Source organism: Thermobia domestica, chromosome 8, assembly GCF_964235325.1.
Source record: "Thermobia domestica chromosome 8, izTheDome1.hap1.1, whole genome shotgun sequence".
Taxonomy (NCBI): Eukaryota; Metazoa; Arthropoda; class Insecta; order Zygentoma; family Lepismatidae; genus Thermobia; species Thermobia domestica.
The window spans coordinates 73,683,570-73,706,319 of record NC_137461.1 but is presented as its reverse complement, the minus strand read 5'-3'; the positions used below and the strand labels follow the sequence as shown (position 1 = coordinate 73,706,319).

At 35.7% G+C, this 22,750-nt stretch overlaps 1 protein-coding gene across 1 annotated transcript in view; it reads right to left on the bottom strand.

Annotated features, from left to right (window-relative positions):
- The window catches only part of LOC145691765 (uncharacterized), a 69,240-nt gene that overhangs the window by 33,933 nt on the left and 12,557 nt on the right, over window positions 1–22,750 (bottom strand). Inside the window, exon 2 of the mRNA XM_081767079.1 lies at window positions 22,214–22,316. Coding sequence (XP_081623205.1) covers window positions 22,214–22,316 — 103 coding nt within the window. The remainder of the gene's footprint in view (window positions 1–22,213; window positions 22,317–22,750) is intronic.

Below are 22,750 nucleotides of genomic sequence, written 5' to 3'. Positions count from 1 at the left end.
GAGTGTACTACCTTTAAAAAAACTTGAACAGAACTTTAGTAAATTTAACAATTTAACTGCTAAATAAATTAGCAAGAAGCTCGTTAGGAAGTTCATCGAGTGAGTGATGGGGACATGGTGATGTCAAAAATCAGAACCAATTCGCTTGGAATAATGTTCCAGTATTTGTATAATCCACAAATTATGGTGATCTCTGAACATCTTAGTAATGTCGGTCTTACTGGGGAACCGTTTACAAGCTTATCATGGCGGTCTTACTGGGGAACCGTTTACAAACTTATCATAAGTAAGGTTCAAATCTAAAACTAAATTATAAAACTTTGTTTTTTCGCAGCACTTGAATAAAGCATTTCAGATGTGTTCATTACTGCGTATAGCTAAATTAAAAATAACACCTAGTCTTTCAGCAAAGCACAGTTGTTTATGAAAATATCGATGTGTGATAGCTTATTCGACTAACTAAGTTTTAGATTCGTCAGACACGTTATAGTACAAAATGAAGTTTCATATCATTATATCCCAAAAAATTAAGGTGTCTCTGAGTACTGATTAGCCCCTGTAGATAATCATCACTGAGATACAAGAGAAACATAATCTCATCTTCCAATCCCTTCTTCCGTTATTCGACAACAGCGATACACAGTAGGAATTAAAGTTTCAAGTTACGAACTCATTTTTATTTTCATTATTTTGTTCCACTGTTTATAGAGCTTAAGACTCACATTCACCTAGTCCTAAAAGACAAAAGTGTTAGAAAATGAACAAAGTTACTCGGATAATGGATTTAGAATTGGTCACATTTACTGAAAAACGGTGAATTATTTTTGGAATGTGGATCTCAAAATTGATGAGTAGCGGGGAAAGATATTTAGAAACAAACATAATTTGTTACTGTAACTTGAAATTGTAATTTGTAACTAATATTGTTTTAATATTATCCATGATTTTTTACTTGATAAGGAAGAGAAGCGGATTTATAATATATTTTGTATCTCAATGTAGGGACCTACTCAGGTTCAATCCTATCCTAAGATCTTTGTATATAATGATATAGAACTATTCCGTGTATTACAATGTGTCGTCTGAAACCAAGAGTTTAGCAGTCTGTCGAAACTTTTACACATCGATATTTTGATTAAAACATTAGACTTTGCTCCGAAGTGTGTGCTAGTTCTGTTTTGACTTAGTCAAAGAAAAGTAACAGGAACGAAGTAGATATAATTAGTATTTATTAATTTTATATGAATCTAATCTCTGAAGTCCTTAATATATTTCGATTAAGATATTATCAGTCAAAAATTAGTACAGTATCCATATGTCAAATATCGTTTTATGCGCTAACGTTTACCTTACCTCAACCTTTGTAACTACAGAATCGAAACGTAAAAGCCCGAAATTCTAAGAAAGATACTGAATAAGAATAAAAAGATTTATATACTTACATAATGTACCTTTTTATGTTGCTTGGGTTTCACTTTATTTGGTTTGCAATACTAAGTAGAGCCTTCAGTTCTCAACATTTCAACAAGATAGCGGGTCAAAAGTAGCCTTCGAAAAGATAATTTCACTTTATAATACGGATACGTGTTACATACTACGTTCACAAGTAGAAATTTTGTTTTGGTTCACTTCCTCAGCAGTCCGTCGTTAAGAAAAGAATAATTTATATACCAAACGTTCATCAATGTTGCCAGAATATGTTGTTCATTGAAACATAATTAAGAAATATTTGTTTTGTAGACAATTGTACAATTTAAATGTAACATACGAAAATTTGGGTAATGACACTTTGGAACGGAAGAAGTTTTCATGTGTATGTTTCAAACTGAAAAGAGACCATTTTGTTTCTGTTAAGTGTTAGTAAACTATATTGAAGTTATTCATGTGGGGAAGAGACATTCCGGAAATGCGTGCTTACTCTCCTGTTTATTTTAAATTAGAAAGTTTACTTTTTAACGTGGAATATTTTCGACTATAAGTTAGGAGGTATGAACGAATCGTAAGCAATGAAAAATCATATTTAAGAAAAAAAGTGGGCTAGGGACGTTTTTGAATTAAACGAAAAATAATGTCTTACTTGCGGTTATGTGCTTATGATTATATTACACTTCAATATTTCATGGAACAACTGCTTTTTTAACTAAGTTTAGTGGATCTGTAGTTAAAGGTTGCCCTTAATTATTCTTTAACCATTTGAAGAAAACATTCTGTAAGGAGTAAAAGCGTACTCGAAAATTAATGCTATTCACATTATAACATAATAAATTTAATAATCATACATTTCTGACAAGCAGGAAGTTACATTATAACTTATATCAAGAATGCATTGAGACTTAAGATTTCATATATTTATCTAGTATCAGAATGTTCCTGGATATACATTTATTAGATGGAGCACTTCTGAGAAAATATTACAACTACCTTCTTATAATGATTTCTACTGTAATTGAAGTTAATCTAGTACGACCATGAACTCTCTTTTTTTAGAAAACGTTTATGAAATATTTAAACATTAAATAGTACATATACTGATAAATTGATAAACATAATCGATTTAATACATTTTCTTTGATATGGTAGTAAGATTAAATAAAATGATCACATACAAGTTAACCGTGTAGTAAAGAATACATTAATATTCAGGTAATAGCTGAGTGATACACTGTAAGGCAAGCATAAATTTATCTGGATTTTTGTTTTAAAGAAAACGCTTTTTATACTTAAATCTGTGACAGACATTAGTTTTGGCGTAACAATATGTGACCTATGGTCACTTTTATCTTTTATGACTACAATTATTGAAATATTTTCATCAATTGTTTAAACCCTGCTTTATTCTTTATTTTAATGTAAAATGTACGGACACAGATTGTTATTTATCTCTCCAGTGACACATATTTCACAACTAGAAACAATTACTAAGAAACAATATTTGTATTTTTCTAAATATTTCTTACCTTCAAAATGATTCATGATGCATGATAGGAAAGAAAGGAAGGAACACAGAACCAACTTTACATTTCTCATCGTGCACGTTCAACACTGGTACAAATCCTTGTAGAATATTTTCTTTTTCAATCTTTCATAGCTTCTGCAAAATCGGCTACTCCATTGTATTTAGCATCACTCAGTATATGTACAGCAATTTTGAAAGACAGAGCTTTTCGCTAAGATGAGGTATTTTGTATATTATATTGCTTAATGTCTCTTTGCATGTTTAGTTCTAGAATGAATCTATTTAACAATTTTATGAGAGTCCGAAGCATTCTTTACAGTGGAGTGTGTAAGTGACGTAAATGTTGCAAGCACTACTCTTCCCATGAGTATCAATTCTAAAGTATACCATGTTTGAATCGATTTGATTGTTCCCGCTACTAAATTCATTATTTTCTACAACTACCTTTACCCGCATTATCTTGACAAGTTTACACTGTAAATTGGAATAGAAGATGAATTTTGAAGAGAAAATACTCCATGTACAGTCTTAGAAATCTTTATTACTAACAAATGCATTTCTTACTGCATGAATTTCGCCATTGTCATCATTTGTTGTGATGAGCTCGTCGAGGTTACTTTATTTTATTATATTTTGTATAACACAAAAGTCCCATTTAGAAGACAATTTTCTCGTAAAATAGCAATTACGTCCTCCTCAATGATATTCAAATAAAGTAGTAAATTATGCTGGTAAACAAATTATAAAAATACATTCGTATATATATATATATATATATATATATATATATATATATATATATATATATATATATATTGTCAACGCCCCTACTAGTGTCTTCAATTGCAATAACGTAGCTCCACAAGTAGGAACATTCTCTAAAATGTCCAGGAAATAGCTAGTAAAAGTATCTCAAGGAAAACAAACATAATGCAGAATTTCATGATATAAAATCTGTATTTTCATTAAACTGATTGTAATTAATGTGTAGCTGAATGTTGTGTTCGGGATAGGCGAAACATTTCCAGATCACAACTCAACAAAGCCTGATTATTTCCTCTATTTGATAACGGTGATCAGATAGCAAACACATACCTTTTAATTTGAAGATGTTGGTCGTCTTCTTGAAGAAAAGTGCAGCTTAGTAAAACTCCGAAGATTTGGATGGATGAAACTACTTGGAGTTAGAACTTTAAATGTTCATAGAACTTGTTAACTAATAACTGTCAACTTCTTAAATATCCGAATATTACTTGTAGATTACTCGCTGCATAATACTCTCTCTTTCTGCTCACAGTTCCATCCTTGGAAGAGTATTTATCTGTACAAGTTTTGATTTCTAAACTGCCACCTTGATTCACGACACTACACGTCTTTGCTTATCCCATTGCCGAAATTCACATTACTGCAAGGATCATCAAATAGACAAAATCTCCAGACCTCTATCTCCGTAATCTGACAGTTTCGTCATATCCCAAAAATTGTGTCGATGTTAACAAACATTAATTACAACAAATCTTACAACAAATCTTACAATGCAATTTGACTGTTTGTTGTTCTTTGTCATCACAACATTACAAATGCACATGTCCACATATCTGTGTTTACTAACTTACATAAAAACAAAACTATGATTACGATCTCATCACAATATTGAAATAACTCTAATAATGTCTTTCCTTACTTAATTTTAATTTTGTGATTTCTTCTCTGTCTGTAACATCTTCTTGCCTCTAATTTTGATCAATTTTAATAAATCTTTGGATTCTAATTTGATTTTAACCTAACTCCTCATCAATATATATATATATATATATATATATATATATATATATATATATATATATATATATGTGTGTGTGTGTGTGTGTGTGTGTGTGTGTGTGCTCTTTATAGAAGATTTCTAATGAAAGCAAATAAAGGTATTTTGGTCTCCAAAAACGATCATATGGTACTGTGAAACTTTAACGATGTAACGATGGCTAGCGTACTAAATAAATGTACTGGTAAATGCCTAGACAGAACTGCATTGTCACGTTAAATAAAATTATTTATGTTACAGTAATATGAAAGAAATAATTAATCACGCATAGTGGATTAAAAAGTTTGTATCTAGCCTAAGACACGACTATGAAGGTTGAGAGGTAAGAATAAAATAACTTATTTCTTAGGCACTGATATTTTGGGTAAGGGATAAATAATTCAAACTTATAATTATTGCTACTAGATGACTCTGCACAATGTGCCGTGTGAAACGCTTATCTCCTCAAAAGACAAGTAGGTAGGACAATAATAACAACTAATGAATATTACCTACAGTTTGAAAGAATTCTGCTTACTGTCAACATATGGTCATGCTAGTTCATAACCGCTTAAGGAAAGCAATTACACAAATATAAATCGCTACTAAGAACTGTACAAATGAACGAAGGCCATCGTTATGATTAAAATCATAAAAACTATAAAAAAGCAATTAAATCTTTTGTTTTACGTCCCACGATTATGCCGGTGAGGCTAAAGGAGACGGTGATAATTAGATATGAATGAAATGGTGGAATGAAGAAAGTGGGACGAAACGGGAGAACCCTGAGAAAACCCACGAGCACGGTGTTTGTCCACCACGAAGAGCCTATATTCAACCATATCTAATCAAAATCTGTTATTGCCTATCGTCAAGAGTACAGTTACTATTTAATAGTTAATTGTCATACTTCAAAGATTTAACTTCCGCTATCACATGATATGGCATATAATGCCCTCCAATACAATTTACCAGAAATTCCTTCCAATGTAAAAATACTACATTTGTAAGAAAATCATGTTAAGGTCGCCTGAGGAATAATTAACTTTCGTAACTAATGTGTCGTACTTTATTCTCAGGACGAAGACGATGCTTGGGCGAACAGGTAGCGAAAAGGATTCTCTTCCAATTTACTACAGCCACTACAGAAATTTACTTTTTCATTTCCACCAAACCAATCTGCACCTTCAACAGAACCCATCTGTGGATTGTCTCTTAAACCGAAACCATTCTTTGTAGTTATTGAAAAAAAATAAATATGCAACAAAACTTTAATTGAGTAATAAGGTCGTAGTTATTCATAGCAAAATAATTGGCCTTACAAATGTATTTAATAGAGTATTTTTTTTTTGTTTGAAATAATCGTATTATTTGTAATATCAATATACGTTTCAATATATAATTTTCACTTGTTTATGTGTTATTTCCTGATATTTTAGTGTAACCTTTAAGGCAACAAATCTGCAGAAATATGTTGATAAATACTGAATATCTGTGTTGTATCGTAATTAAGAACTATGCTAAAGTATTTGTAAGTCCCAAACCTTTAAAGTAATAACTCAATGAAATAAGCTAAAATTTGGAACAAATGTTGAAATAATTTATATAACGCTGAAAATTACTGTGGTTGTTCATTGGTTGACCCATCCCTTAAAACCCCCCAAAAAGACTATGGGTTATTTCGTAGTTACGATGTTATCAATTGGCCGCCGCAGAAAATTACAGCATTATCGTTCAACACTCGCATGTTCTCTCAGAATAAAGATAGACCCTACATTTTAATAAGTTAAGATGTTGAGAATTACTTGCAGAATATAGAGAATAACAGTTACTGTTCGTATATCACTGATGCCGCGAATTACAGTAACTATAGACTGAAACATTTCTTCTGTGTATGAAGTGTTATAATGTTAGTGTGAAAATAATTTGTGCGAAATATGTGAAATTTCTAATACTAGGCCAAGATAAGAGGTACACGTCGTTTAATTAACTACAAAGCAATAACAGTACTCTTCTCTTGTTCGTACAATATAGGAGAGTAATAAAGAGCTATTAATCGTTCAGCTTAATGAAGATACATTAGTGTCCTGCTTACATGTACAACACACTTTCATCAACGTCTTCTAACACCTTTTACAGCTACAAATTGTTGAGTAAAAAATGTGGTTTTCTTATATGTACAAGTACCAATTCCGTTTCGTTTTCATAAATTAAGAAATCACAAGGAAAAATAATATAAAGTAAAAACGTTCTTGGGTTGTCCAATAGTGTACTCTCAAATTCCTACGAAAAGAACCGACCAAATTGGAAGCAACTTTGGCCGCCATATTGAAATACAGTGGCAAACACTATTTTCACGCTAGCTGCCCTTTCGTACAGTACAGAGGTAACTAATGAAACTCCAGCTGACCAAGGCAGTATATATAATCTTAATATATATATCAGCTACTGATTATGACACCAAACACTATTCGAAGCTTTCTTGCACCCACTGGAAAACGTGAAGTATATTAATATTTATTTGCATATATTGTTATTATAGACATATGTCAACACTCTGTCCAGAAATTGTTCCTTCCTCAGACGAGACACCAAAGAAACACAGGTATCTGCTCGCGTTGCTTTCTGGCCCCAAGTCAAATCATGTACTACCCATCAACCCAACTTGCAGTGCTTCCCATGTTGATGGTGGTGGTGCCGAATGGTTTCTCCACTAACACTGAATTGTAGTACCAGTTCCTCACATGTCTGTCTTCACCTCAATTGCTGCTTGAAGATCTTTATTTTGAACATCTGCTTGTCCTCCGGCACGTGGAGCGTCTTCGAGTGTTTCGTCACCCTTAACCGTCCTTAAACCGTCCTACCGCTGCACTCCCCGCGTAGTCCCGACACCCTCACCAAAGGCTTGTTATATCTTCCGCCCCGTGGAGCAGCGTTTTACCCCAATTTGAACTCGTACAGCAAACAAGCCCTTCTGATGCTCTGTGAAGGTCCCATATTCACTCTGCCCTTAAGCACGTTCACGGCGTATCTAAGCAGCCACAACCAGGTAGTATGTTGGATATACTTACTATTGTTGCTCACGAGACCAGGTTCAGGGCATTCTCGTCGAAAAGTACATATGTTTCTATTGAAAGAGCTCTGTCTCTTCTCATATCCCTTCATGAAAATTCTGTCTCGTCTCGTCTCGTCCAACAACTGACCTTCATCTTATCTCCATTCGTTTCAACTCACGGTGTGAGGGCCAATTGAACACAGGCCTCCACAAAAAGAGACAGAACCTTCTTGATCACCTTCAGATTATTATTATTATTATTATTATTATTATTATTATTATTATTATTATTATTATTATTATTATTATTATTATTATTGCTGCGGTATTGATTTGACTTTCTCGGCACTAAATTACTCGCTGATTTTATATAACGTTGCAAATATCTTCTAGATAAGTTAATCAAGAAAAAAATAAAAGGTAATACCTTACAGAATGATATTTCAGTGCAATTAGTTCCTTATGATTCTATCAGACAGCAACGCTGTTTTAAATAGAAAAATCGGAATGATAACGTAATGAATTTTTTGTTTATTACACAGCAAAAAATATTAATAGAAGTTCTATATACATTCCTTACTAGAAAATCATGTCTTCAGAACTTCAAATTTTATTTTGATATTCGAACTTGATTGCCTAAGTTTTAACCTTGCAAATTTGGATGTGGAGGACAATAGAGGAGGTTAGCAGGGTAGAGAGGAAAACGAACTAGAAAGTGCTGAAAAAGTGCAAGAGACGGGAGCAATATTGGACGATATAAGGAAGCGAAAAAATGGGCGGATCACAATTTCGATCTTGCTAAGGGATTGCATCTGAAAGATTTAATAAACGGGGTGATATCAGGAGAGCGAGAGTGTGTAAGAAGGTTGCAATTGATAGATTGTAATAAGGAGGGTGGTACATTATGTTGGGTTGCCAGTATGATATTAGCGGGAAATCGCAAAAATGGAAGCTTCTTACCTAGTTCACGGAAGCTGGCCTGTCAGTAATGGCAGAATACTAAGGAGGAGGATATTTATACTACAAATAAAAAAGGCGAAACAATGGTTTATGCATACGAATTGGCCGGCATTTTTTTCTGGTGGCAGCTTTGTAAGGTTCTATTTCAAACTGGTTAGATTGTAAGGTCAGGTCACTTGTTTCGGTTGTCGGGTTAGGTCACCTCGGGTCGGGTCACTCGGGTCACTTCGGGTCGGGTCACTCGGGTCGATTTATCGGGTCGGGTTAATCGGATCAGCTCGGGTCGGGTTGCCGGGTGGAGTCAATCGGGTCGGATTGTCGGGTCGGGCAAATCGGGTCGGATCACAGGTCGGGTCATCGGGTCGGGTCAGTCATACAGAGTTTCAAAACTATTATTCTCAAGAAAATGATTTAGTGATTGTAATTAGTGATGTGAGGTGGAAAATTTTCCATTTCGGAAAATTTTCCGTTCTAAAAAAATATCAGCAATCAAGTAACAATTCCCCAGCAATCATAAAATTGGTTGAATTCATGTACAGAAATGTAAAAAAGTGAAAGATCTTTTAAAGAATCTGAAAAATTTTCATGGCTCAGACAATTTTCAGTACTATGTAGGAAAAAGTTAAACAGTTTTTCATGAATCGAAATATTTTCTGTCATATTGAAAAAATTGAAGAACTTTTTATGAATCGGAAAATTTTCATCATTTTGAAGCAAAAAGTAAAACAACTTTTTGTGAATCGGAAAGTTTTATTACTCTGTAGAAACAAGTGAAAGGAACTTTCATAGATCGGAAAATTTTCATCACGATGTACAAACGAGTGGAAAAAACTTTTCATAATCCGGACAATTTTGGATATTATGTATAGTGATGTTAGTTGGAAAATTTTCCACTATATTTAACTACACATTCAGCTACAAAATTGAATTTCTGTAAAGGAAAGTTAGTCAGCAACAAATTATAATTTTCCAATTAGCTTTCGGGAACCAGGAAATTTTCTAATATTTCAAGTTGGGAAGTAAAATTTTACACAGCGTTTCTCTCTCTCTCTTCACCTGCGAGCTCCTTCGTTGCTAAGCGGTTATCGTACGCGCCTTTGGCATGAAAGTCCTGGCTTCGATTTCCAGCGGGAGCTCATGTAGTTCGGATTTCATGTTAATCAGTTGGTCCCGTCTTACATATTCTTGCTGCTGAAAGGGACGTTAAACTAAATCAACTTAATTCAACTCCTCTCTCTGTGTGTGTGTATATATATATATGCAAAGTGCAGAAAACATGAGTTCGTAGAGTACAAATATCCAATTCTATTATTTAAAATTTCAATTTATTAAAAGTCATGAATGTTTTCCGATTAATAAAAACATACTCCACTTATTCCTACATCGTTGTTTAGCCGTAAAATTTATTGGTAATAAATATTGTCTTAAAAAGTTTCATAAAGTGAAAATCTAACGATTCTTCATTTCAAGAATGTTTGAAAAACTTCAATGCGTTCTTCCCTCAGAATCCACATTTGATCTTACAATATTAGATATCGTCAGTTTAATACGCATAAGACGGTTTTCTCATAGCTTTACTACTTTTATAGATATACATTCTGCAACATTTATAAATAAGTAGATATAATAGAGAGAGAGAGAGAGAGGGAGAGAGAGAGAGAGAGAGGCTATGTAAATTTTTACTTCCCAACTTGAAATATTAGAAAATTTTCTGGTTCCCGAAATCTAATTGGAAAATTATAATTTGTTGCTGTCTAATTTTCCTCTACAGGAATTGCATATCTCAATGTGCAGTTAAATATAGTGGAAAAATTTCCACGTAACATCACTAGGCTATACATAATATCCAAAACTGTCCGGATTATGAAAAGTGTTTTCACTTGTTTCTACATCGTGATGAAAATTTTCCGATTCATGAAAGTTCCTTACATTTGTTTCTACAAAGCAATAAAACTTTCCGATTCACAAAAAGTTGTTTTACTTTTTGCTTCAAAATGATGAAAATTTTCCAACTCATAAAAAGTTCTTCAATTTTTTCATACAAGACACAAAATATTTCAATTCATGAAAAATTGTTTAACTTGTTCCTACATAGTACTGAAAATTGTCTGAGCCATGAAAATTTTCATACTCTTTAAACGATCTTTCAATTTTTAACATTTCTATACATAAATTCAATCAATGTTATGAATACTGAGGAATTGTTACTTGATCATTGATATTTTTTTAACGGAAAATTTTTCGGAAAAATATAGAAGAAAATTTCCACCTCACATCACGGCTAAACAGCGATGTAGGAATAAGTGGAGTATGATTTATGAATCGGAAAATTTTCCGTTTCAAAATTGTCCGGAAAATTTTCATCACTGTACGACAGACAATTCTTCGATTTATGAAATATTGTTTCACTTGTTCCTACATAGTACTAAAAATTGTGTGAGCCATGAAAAGTTTCAGATTCTTAAACGATCTTTCAATTTTTAACATTTCTATACATAAATTCAATCAATTTTATGAATACTGAGGAATTGTTACTTGATCATTGATGTTTGTTAAGAACGGAAAATTTTCCTGAAAAATATAGAAGAAAAATTTCCACCCTTGATCATTGATATGTTCATCACTGATTGTAATAATGTCTCTGCTGTGATGGATACACTTGGACATGTACATATAAGTACAGAGTGGAGATTGTTTATTGACTCTTCCAAAACTAGTTTTAAGGATGTCCTTTTGCACAATGGCAACACATTTTCTTAAGTGCTTTTGGCTTATGCAACTAATATGAAGGAAACGTATGAAAACATCGAAATAGTGTTAGAAAGAATTCACTATGTGAAAGACAAGTGGACCGTTTACTGTGATTTAAAAATCAATTCTTTGTTAATGGGTTTGCAGCTTGGTTATACGAAATATTGTTGTTTCCTCTGCGAATGGGACAGCAGGAACAATGCGGAACATGACATCAAGAAGAAATGGCCAAAGCATATATTAACTTCTGGACAGAAGAATGCTGTTTAGTCCTCACTGGTGAGCCCTGATAAGATAATTCTACCTCCTCTTTGCATAAAGTTGGGGCTCTTCAAAAACTTTGTTAAGGCAATGGACAAAACTAATACAGGATTTTGTTATCTCAAATTTCCTCGGGTGAGTGACGCAAGGGAATTTTGTAGACCCCCAAATAAGATGTTTGATTCGTGACCAAAAATTTGAGGATCTCTTAACTCTGGTTGAGAAAGCAGCTTGGTGTACATTTAAATGTTTAACAGAGATTTTTTTAGGAAACAAGAAAGACCCAAATTACCGTGTAATTGTGAGTGATTTCCTGCAATCATTCAAAGAAATGGATTGCAACATGTCCCTTAAAGTTCACTTTCTAGACTCCCACCTGCATTACTTTCCTGAAAACCTTGGTGCTGTTAGTGATGAGTATGGGGAACATTTTCATCAGGACATTTCCTTCATGGAGAAGAGTTACCAGTGATAGTGGAGTTCAGAAGTGCTAGCGGATTACTGTTGGACACTTAAAAGAGATGTTCCAGAAGCCAAACATAGAAGCAAGTCGACAACTAAAACATATTAGTTGAGGTAAGTAAGTGTTCATTTATTAAGGTGATACCACTCACTTCTTTTGTATTATTTATTAAGTCGATATAAAATGGTGACACGGTGTGTACATCATTGAAAATATGTTTTATTTCAGATCTAATGAGATATAAACCGTGCTTATAATGTAATTTTCGTGGAAGTTATATGTGATGTTATCTGCACTAATGAATATGATAAAACGAACAGTACACATAGCATATTTTTATATAAATTTGTTTATTTCTCTAGAAAGAATAATGCTATTTTTATGCAACTTAGAGAGCTTACTGAGTATAAATCAAGCTAACATACAATATAATTTGTGCGTTTAGATACCTAAGGTACCGGAGGTACAGATATGAAAATTGTAAAAAAAAAAAAAAGGTGCAACACAGGTTGCAGATTCGAATTCTACGTGAAAAGATTTGTTAGAATCAGGTATTTTCTTCCGTGTGCCAGAGAAAAAGAACTTTTTGTCGACTAATGCAATAGGTACCATTTTCAATCTCAGCAACCGTTATTCAAACCGGTTAACGTTGATCACTAAACAGCAACAACGATAATATATAGCTGTAGCCCCACCCCTTTCTTACTTTCTAGGTTAACTATCAAAAAACGTTAAAACACGATACACTGTTTAACATTTGAAATAAGAATTCGACATATCTCTAACAACTTTCATATCTCTAACTTTGTGCAATCCCATAATTACAATAATCACAATCCCCATCCCTTTTCTTCAATTCTAGGTCAAATATTAAAAATACTCATATCCGTATATTATTTAGTACAAACGAAAATTTTACCGGCACATTTCTGCACAAACGATGCATAAACGATCCCAACTATTTGTGGTTCAATCGAACATGGTGGGGCTAGCATTTAGACAGCTCCCCTTTCTTTTCGTTCTGTCGACGCACCTGATAGCGTAGAAATAAAACTTCCGCCTGCGCATTACTGTGCAAACGATGTACAAATGATTGAGATCATTTTCATTCGAATCGGACTTGGGGAGGTGCTACCAATTAGGCAGCCTATATTTTGTTATTGTTTTGGCGCGCCCCTAATTGTGTACAAACGAAAATTTTGAATGCAAATTTCTGTACAAAGACGTACAAACAAGTGCGACAGTTTGTGGTTGAATTGGACATGGTAGCAGCGCTACCATTTAGACAGTCCCCCACTTTGTTTTCGTTCTGGTGGCGCCGCTATTTGTGTAAAAACGAAGATTTGGCCTGCACATTTCTGTACAAACAATGTAAAAACGATTGCGACAATTTGTGATTGAATTGGATATGATGGGGGGCTACCGCTTAGACAGCCACCACATTTTTTTCATTCTAGGCGGCGCCCCTAATTGTGTACAAACGAAAATTTCGCCTGCACATTTCTGCACAAACGATGTACAAACGATTGTGACAATTTGTGATTGAATTTGACATGGTGGGGGCTATCATTTACACAGCCCCACTTTGTTTTCGTTTTGGCGGCGCCCCTAATTGTATGCAAACGAAACTTTTGGCCTGCACATTTCTGTACAAACGATTGCGACAATTTGTGATTGAATTGGATATAGTAGGGGGCTACCACTTAGACAGCCCCCAATTTGTTTTCGTTCTGGCGGCGCCCCTAATTGTGTACAAACGAAAATTTCGAATGCACATTTCTGTACAAACGATGTACAAACGATTGCGACAATTGTGATTTAAGTTTGACATGGTGGGGGCTACCATTTATACAGCCCCCAATTTGTTTTCGTTCTGGCGGCGCGCTAATTATGTACGATCGAAAATTTCGCCTGCACATTTCTGTACAAAAAACACACAAACGATTGTGACAATTTGTGATTGAAATGGACATGGTGGAGGGTTACCACTTAGAAAGCCCCCACTTTTTACCTTCTGGCGGCGACCCTAATTGTGTACAAACGAAAATTTTGCTTGAAAATTTCTGTACAAACGATGTACAAACGATTTCGACTATTTGTGATTGAATTGGACATGGTGGTGGGCTAGCATTTAGACAGCCTCCCCCACTTTTTTCGTTCTGACGGCGCCCCTAATTGTGTTCAAACCAAAATTTGTCCTACACATTTCTGTACAGACGATGTACAAACGATTGTAACAATTTGTGATTGAATTGGACATAGTGGGAGCTACCACTTAAAGAGCCCCACTTTTTTCGTTGTGGCGGCGCCCCTAATTGTGTACAAAATAAAATTACCTTCGTATTGTACTCTACACGAAGTATGGTCAACTTGCCATGATACAACAGTCCTGCAATGTTCATGGAACATGTGCCAAAACTTTCCTTGCATTCGGTGAACTATTTTTGAAAGTCCATCACACTTGTCTATCGATAAAAAATGGTACTTGGCTTGTGACAGTCACCAAAATAAACATATATCTAGTCCAATGTTACAACAAACTTCCACTTTTCGCCAGATAGGTGCCAGTCATAAAACTTTCGACGGTTGGTGCGATCTTTCTGCAAGAGCTTATGAACACTTACTTTCCCGTAGTTTAGCAACCTCGAATCGCGGTGAATAAAGGTGTACACTATCTTCACTGTGTAGGTGGATTCTCCCTGGTGACCATAGCCTCGAATTCTAGCTCGTCTGCGGATAATGGAGGCGGGGGTTGTTTTGTCCCAGATGAATCATCACTTGCCTCGCCTTACCTGCCCCTGTCAACACCCGAGATATGACAATTTTATACACAGTAAATCAATGCTTCTTACACAATTTGATAATGGCACTATAACTTTAATTCAAGTCCGAAGGGGCAGGAATGTAGTCTTCTCAATCATCATTTTTTTCGGCGGCATTTGCCTCGATATACACTTACCAAACCTGCCACGCACAGTCAATGGGCCAAGGTGCGCAAACAACTGAAAGCTTCGTTCTCTTCCCGCTTGGTGGTGCTGCACAAGGTGTGTAATTTCATCACTATAGATCGGAAACAAATTTCGTATTATGAGTTGTTTACTCAGAGCATGTTCTGCAGAACAATTAGTCCACTGGAAGAGTTGCTAGAATGTAGTACAACACAAATAGGCTAGGGAAAGATGAAAGCCTGGAAAGAAAATCTGGATCGGTTGATGAAAACTTTCAACACCCAATGATTGAAGTTTTTCTTTATCTTCTGCTGTGGATTAAGACCTGCTGTTATCGTCAAAGATTTTCTGTATTTTATTGTTTTCTTTACCACAAAATTCGTAAATTCCACGTTAGAATGACTTGCCTTTTACACTGAAGAAAACGTTTCCAGTTCTTTAGCGACCTTAGTAGCATTCATGCCGTAGTTTACACATAATTTCTGTATTTTCTCGTTTTCACAGTTACAGGTTCACTGCTGCTAATTGAATAAGGTTGCTGTGCGTTCATTTCCTTTAATTACCAATGTCATAGTTACTGAAACGGTATGTCAACTGCAATATTAGTGAATCCAGCCAAGTGTTGTACACATCAACACGAAAGGTCAGTAGAACATTACCGGAACGATTTTCATCCATTCCCGTTTCATCGAAAAAGCCTTTCTGCTTCTTTGAACGTCTTTCTTCATTTATGGTGCTGTGCTTGTGACAGAAATTCTCAATTTATTGTGCTGCAGCCCATCCATTGTCAGAGCGAAGAGTGTTTAATCTTTAATTTTAGAATCAATCCCTCTGTAGCACGAAGACACATAGAAACAGAATGCAGTGGTTCTATTACAGGAGTAAAAACTTGGTAATTTCCGACAGACCAAAAAAGGTGCCAATTTTAAATGAACTCAGGTATTTCATTAATCCATGTGCTCCAACAGGAGACACCTTTGTCGATCGACTTATCTTCATTAATTATCTGGAAAAAAAGTATTATTTCATTGCAACATACGTAGAATTTGCTTGCTGCAGCATGCTTACCTCCCCATCTAGTGGTAGCTAATCTCTTCAATTTCATGTTTCGTATATTGTTATTTTCTGCAGTTTGTAGTGTATCTGAATGTCGATTATGTCCACCCAGCCATCATTGAAGATTTTGTAGAATGCCAAGAAAGCTCTTCAAATTGGTGCAGCATTCTACACTGTCTTCCACAGCCAAAGAAAATGTATGTGAGCTGCACTGTATATACATTGTGAGTTAGTGGTCTACTACGCCACGCTTAATTGCATGCATGGGGAGCATGCCCGCGACCGTTCAGTCTATTTAATGGACTGGTTCCACCAAACAAGGCACCCGCCCGTGGTTGCGCGTGCTTTGGACTTATGTCCTCGTGCACAAGTGCACCGTTAAGATTTGTCCCTTAACCTTAACACCTAAGTGTGTAACCCCCATTCACTGAGGGAGTGGGATACGCCCACTGCGCGGCCAGACCGAAATCCTGAGTGCATACCAGTTGACCTACTGGTGGAGGCGGTCCTGCTAGCGAGTCAGGCACTACCATACTCTGCAGGCATGGTGCCCGAGCGTTATAAGGCGAGCTCACCTCCCGCACATGTTCGCCGTTACCCAGGTCCCTGAGATTAGTTCCCATGTGCTACCGAATCCCGCGGTATGACCACAACCCGGCAGAGTCCAACCCAATCCGGGAACCCCAGGCAATGCCCGAGGGGGCTTGAGTCCCGGAAAGCACTTGGGGAAATAGCTTGTACAAGTGTGTTCATAGCATTACATTTCCCTCGCATGTTTCCGGTAGCATCATAGCATTGGCCAACAATGAATTCCAATTACGCTCTAGCATTATGTAATGTTTTGCAAACACAAGAAAAAGATATATTCCTGCAGAAGACCCAGCTGCAAAAGCACTAATTACTCGCCTTACAGTCATAGGCGATTCAGGACTTTTTCACATGATTTTTTAAAATGTAGTATACAATAACAACCGTGGCTTCTAATTTGCAGTTCCCTTTGTCTTATATGACGTTTAGTAATCAGACAAATACCGGAGGAAATCCAACCCTTAAATGAAACACATAACTCAAGAGCACAGCGAAAAGAATCCATCCGTCTTCCGGATCTCATCACTGCCACATTGAAAATCGCCGAATAGTTACTGCACTAATTAGTTCTGAAAATCAGTGCTACAAACCCCTCATTCTCCAGTTGCCAAAAATAAGGGTTTCCTCCAATAACAATGAACGTCCCCTGCCTACTGAGTTATAATTTCTCACTGCAAAGCGTATGCCCTTCTCCAGCAAAGTCGTTCTAAATTTACACATAACTTAAGTATCTCAGGAGAAAATATTGATATTTTATATCCGAATATTAAAATACTTTGTTAAAACCTTGCAGAGATTTCACCCAGAAGCTTGATGAATGAAATAAAATAATGTTGATGTTTTGCCAGCTCTTTCATTCATTCATTCAGCGTACATAATTATTATACTTTATGTGAGGAGGAATAATCCATCATTCCCACAACATTGGAGGGAACAAGTATGTTATGAAATAGAAGATTTGCCCTTACAAGAAAATCGTGAAGCCATACGTCACAGCTTCGCCACACCTACTCTGCCCATTACGCGCCACTAAGATTCCAATGTTTGGAGCCAACAATCATGGAGGAAACAACAACAGACAATCACACGTGCTGGTTTAGACGATATTCGGTTGTTTTTGGCTTCATTGAGTTCATATGATGAAGATAAGTATGTGCAGATTCACTAATTTATAACATCCGTGGGAGGGAAGGTATCCCCTCCATTTCCCTCAGTTTCGCCGCCAATGCTCTCGTTCTCTGGTTGTGCTATTAGCCTCATTAAATACTTCTTGTCATTGTTTGCGTAAGAATGAAACCATCGTCAGAGAGAGATTACATAGTATATAAGGAAGAACAGTTGCAGTTCAATTTGGGGGCAGTTGCCCTTTCACTTTTGCTTCCACGTAGTAATTAGTTAGTTTCTTATGTTTGGCCATGTGTAACTTCCCCCTTTCCAGTTTTTTACAACCAATCGCAGCTACAGAGCAAGATTTAAGAAATAAAATATCGGGAGAAGGAAATACCTCCCCTCTTATTATTATTATTCCAGGAGAGATTTTCATTGGATCTTTACGTACAAAGGAAGGTAAAAGAGAGAGTGAAAGGAATAAACGTCCAGCTTCTTCTTTACCTGGATGTTACTGGCTCCGTCCAGAACTTCCTCACAAAAGAATCACTACCGCCTTTCCTGTGGAGTATTTGCCCTCTCTGCATCAGAGAATAGTCTGGTAACGCTCTGAGGAGGTTATAATGTAAAGTGGGGCAAGTGGGTATAGTGAACTAATTTGTTGACACGTTTTTGATATAGAATTATAATTGCGGCAATGGAAAATGTTGGCAGAAGAGCATTTTCCCCCAAAAAAATCGAGTTGAAGAGCATCTCCTTGACTTAGTATTGCGTCTGCACCGCTGATAGGAAACGAATGACGTTTGGAAACATTATCGAGGAGCCATATTCAATCGCATAGAAATATTTTGTAATTCTTGCCACATGTGTCACAGCATTCTGAGTTCTGATAGCGAGGGAAGTGGCTGCATGTTGTTCTAGTTTTGTGAAATTTGAGTCTTGTGGACATTCAGAAGAAGAACATTCCTCGTAACTCTGCCAATAGTGCAAATTCGTTTGGTTATATCTGTGCAGAGGTGACCCTCAAGTTGAAAAAACAACTGTCCCAGCACGTAAACAAGTACTACGAACTATATTTCGGGTGTCAGGGTGGTGACCAAGACAAGAAATAAGCTCACCACATATGCTGCCTGACATTTGCTAAAATCTTGACAGTCTGACATATGCTGTTCGTTGTACCCATTATTTGGAGGGAAGCAACGAATCACACATCACGGAAGCAACGAATTACAACTATTTTTGTCTAACAAAAATAGCTGTAATCACGTCGATAGCAAAGGAGAGTGTGCAATTAACGAATTGACCATCCGCTATGAGACCTGTAAGCCACAAAAGGAACTACCGGTACGAGTGCCTTCAGAAAATGTTAGTTAAGTTGGGTTGAGTAGATTTTAGTTTAGTGTCCCTTTCAGCAGCGAGGCTATATGAGACGTAAACCTACTGATAAACGTGGAATCCGAACCACATGAAATCCAACCGGGAATTGAAGTTGGGTCGCCACTCCAAAGGCGCGTATGCTAACCGCTTAGCCACGAGGGAGCTCTTCAGAAAATGTGATACTGAGTGATGACGAATCTGGGAAAGAGTATGAAGAATATTCAGAAGATGGGAATACACTGATGTCGACCCAACATTGAATTGCCGTGTGAATTGAAATCACCACATATTTTGGCAAACTGTGATCTCAACGATATTGTTCGCGATTTAAATTTGTCTGAGCAGCAATCTGAGCTTTTAGCTGCGCGATTGAAATTGCGGAATCTTCTTTCTCCCGATACAAAAATAAGAGTTTTTCGTGACCGCTATGCTGCTTTCTGAATATTTTTCAGAGGAAGGTTACCTGTTTTTTTAACAATATCGAATCCGTTATGAAGTCTATTGCCAATGCATACAGTGTAAAACAGTGACGTCTGTTCATAGATTCTAGTAAATTGAGTCTCAAAGCAGTTTTTCTCCAGAACGGAAAGAAATTTCCTTCTGTTCCCACTCCTCATAGTGTTAACCTTTAAAAAATATAAGAATTTTAAACTGTTTCTCACTCTTATTCAATATGACATATGGAATATCTGTGGAGATCTATAGGTAATTGCAATTTTGCATGGCATATAGACGGCTACACATAGTACTGCTGATTTCTATGCGAGTGGACAGTACAGACAAAAAAAAAACACTATTGTGGAAAAATGGTCTGCTCGCAGTGAACTGCTATTCTGGACATAAAAATGTGGTGAACACTGCACTTTGTTGACCTAAAAAATGTGTATTTGAATCCAATTCACGTTAAATTGGGACTTATCAAAAAATTTGTAAAATATATGGAAACATCATGTGTTTTCATGTCCTTGCGACAAATGTACCCGAAAATCATCGTCATCATCATAAGTATATTCTGCCTTTATTGGCAGATCACTTGCCGCAGCTGAGAAGCTTCCATGCTCCACGGTCCTCCTCTAACCTCTTCGTCTTCACGTATGATCTTTCTGTTTTTATATGATCCATTAAATGTAGTCTCCTCCACTCTCTCCCTCTCTAAATTCCACTTTTCATCACTAAATTCTAAATTGCACTTTTCATCATGTGCAATGTATGAGCATTTTGTTCCCTGCAAAGTGTTTTCCAGTATTTTCTAAACCGAATTTTCAGGTGTGCTCTATAAATGGTCCAGAGGTGGTAAACGATAACCCTTGACTATAGTGAAAATGAATTACTTCGGTACAATGTCGGAAGTGTTATCACTACTGTCTTTCATGCTCGGGAAAACAGGTGTTTCACGTTTAAAAGTGAAATATACCGTGACGAAATATATCAGAGCACACGTTACTCTGAACATAAGCAGTGGAACTGGTGGTTCCTAATATATCTACTTCCCCGGAAGCATTCCGTGCACACTAGTGACAAGAAATACCTCTTGCCTACTTTGGAATTACATTCAAATCAGAGCATATCTGAAAATACTGTTAGGAGTGTATCTGGTAAATATACCTTGTATCGAATCCTTTCCACATCCACTAAAAATTAATAAAGTATGTATTTTCGATTGTGTGGTTGTAACTTCCCTTACGCTGATGAGGACCACCTTCCCATTTCTTGAGTTCGATATATGACATCTTGAAAGTTAGCTTTCTCGCAATTTTGGATGGCTCTAACTCTGAAACTGTCCACTACTTCCCAGAGGTAGAAATTAACATTATCGCCTTATTTTGACGTGACAAATTACCTCAATATAGGGACGAAACAACACGGTATTGCAAAACTTAATTAGAGAAAGATTAAGGGTACTGTACAACAAAAATTAAGCATCATATTCAGTACATTGTTATTCCTCTAATATAAGAATAGAATGTCGAAGTACAGTACTAAGTAGCCGATCTTTATTCGAAGATCTAAAGCAATTAATTAAATGATATGAAGAATGTCGCGTTCTTATCTGTAGTATGATTTCTTATCCATTAGCGTTGACACAACATTACTTGATAATTTTCTTCTAAAGGCTGAAAATATATAACACACATAAAAGTCCTTCACTCTTGAATTTATTTAAAACTGTCTCAGTGTATGGAGAGTATTCTTAATCAATCATAAAATAGTAACATATAGGTTCAAAGATTTTATTGAGCGGAATATTATTATTAATAGAACAACCACAACAAAAAGAGAGTAAATTATACAATGAGAGAAAAAGGGGCCGCAGTGACCAAGGCTTCTCCGCTGGTCTAGTGGCTTGCATGTGCGTCCTTGGGGTATGGATTTCAGGGTTCGATTCCCGGTGCGAGAGCCTTTGGAATTTTAACTGTCCTTGATTTTTCTAGTCTGTGTCTCTGTTCTTCGAGATTACTGGAAAAGCAGTTAAAGGTAAAAAATGAATATAACTAAATAGAAATCTAATAATAAGTAGTTAAGCAAGTTAATGTGGAAAAAAGTGGTAGATCCCACCTCGCGCCAGGCGAATTTTGTGATGGACAAACGGCATGTGCGAGGGTTTTCTCGGGGTTCTTCTTATCCGGTTTTGAAGTTATTTTCTGTCATAGTTTGATTTAGAATTCCTGAGTTAAATAATCATTCGAGAGAAGAAGTAATGATTTTAATGATCTTTGTACCTCTGTAAAACGACGTCACACAGCTGATTATAATTTCTTTCGTAGCAAAAATAAACTATTACTATGTGTAGTTGTAAAGCTTAATAACCTAGTTTCAATTGGAGAGAAGGCTCTTAGTTTTAACTAGCATAATCATATTTTATATATAGTAGTAACACTTGTAGACACACCTGTTAGGATTGAATTTTTCTGTCCCAATTCCTGTAAAAAGTAGTCCATCATGTCTCGCAAGTTATCATCACGGTAAGTTCGTTTGTGATTTTCAAACACATTCTGTAAAAGGAAATTAACACATTTCTTTAGTTACACTCAAACGTTTTTGTAAAGGATTTTTAACCCATAATAATAATAATAATATTAATATTAATAATAATAATAATAATAATAATAATAATAATAATAATAATAATAATAAGTAGTAGTAGTAGTAGTAGTAGTAGTAGTAGTAGTGCGATTTGTATACCACATGAAGGAATTCTTCACAGTGTGATTTTTTCTCAATTATTATTAAAACTGAAAATGGTATAACGTTTACACAACTTGCAGTTTTAGTAGAGAGATTAGAGTGGATATAGAATATTGTATATAATTGGGGAACATAATCGATTGCAGGATTACGTTCCTAGTTATCTGGCACACTTTTAATCTATAACGATCAATGTTAAATCCAAACACTTATCGATTATGCTCTGCATAATGCAATATTG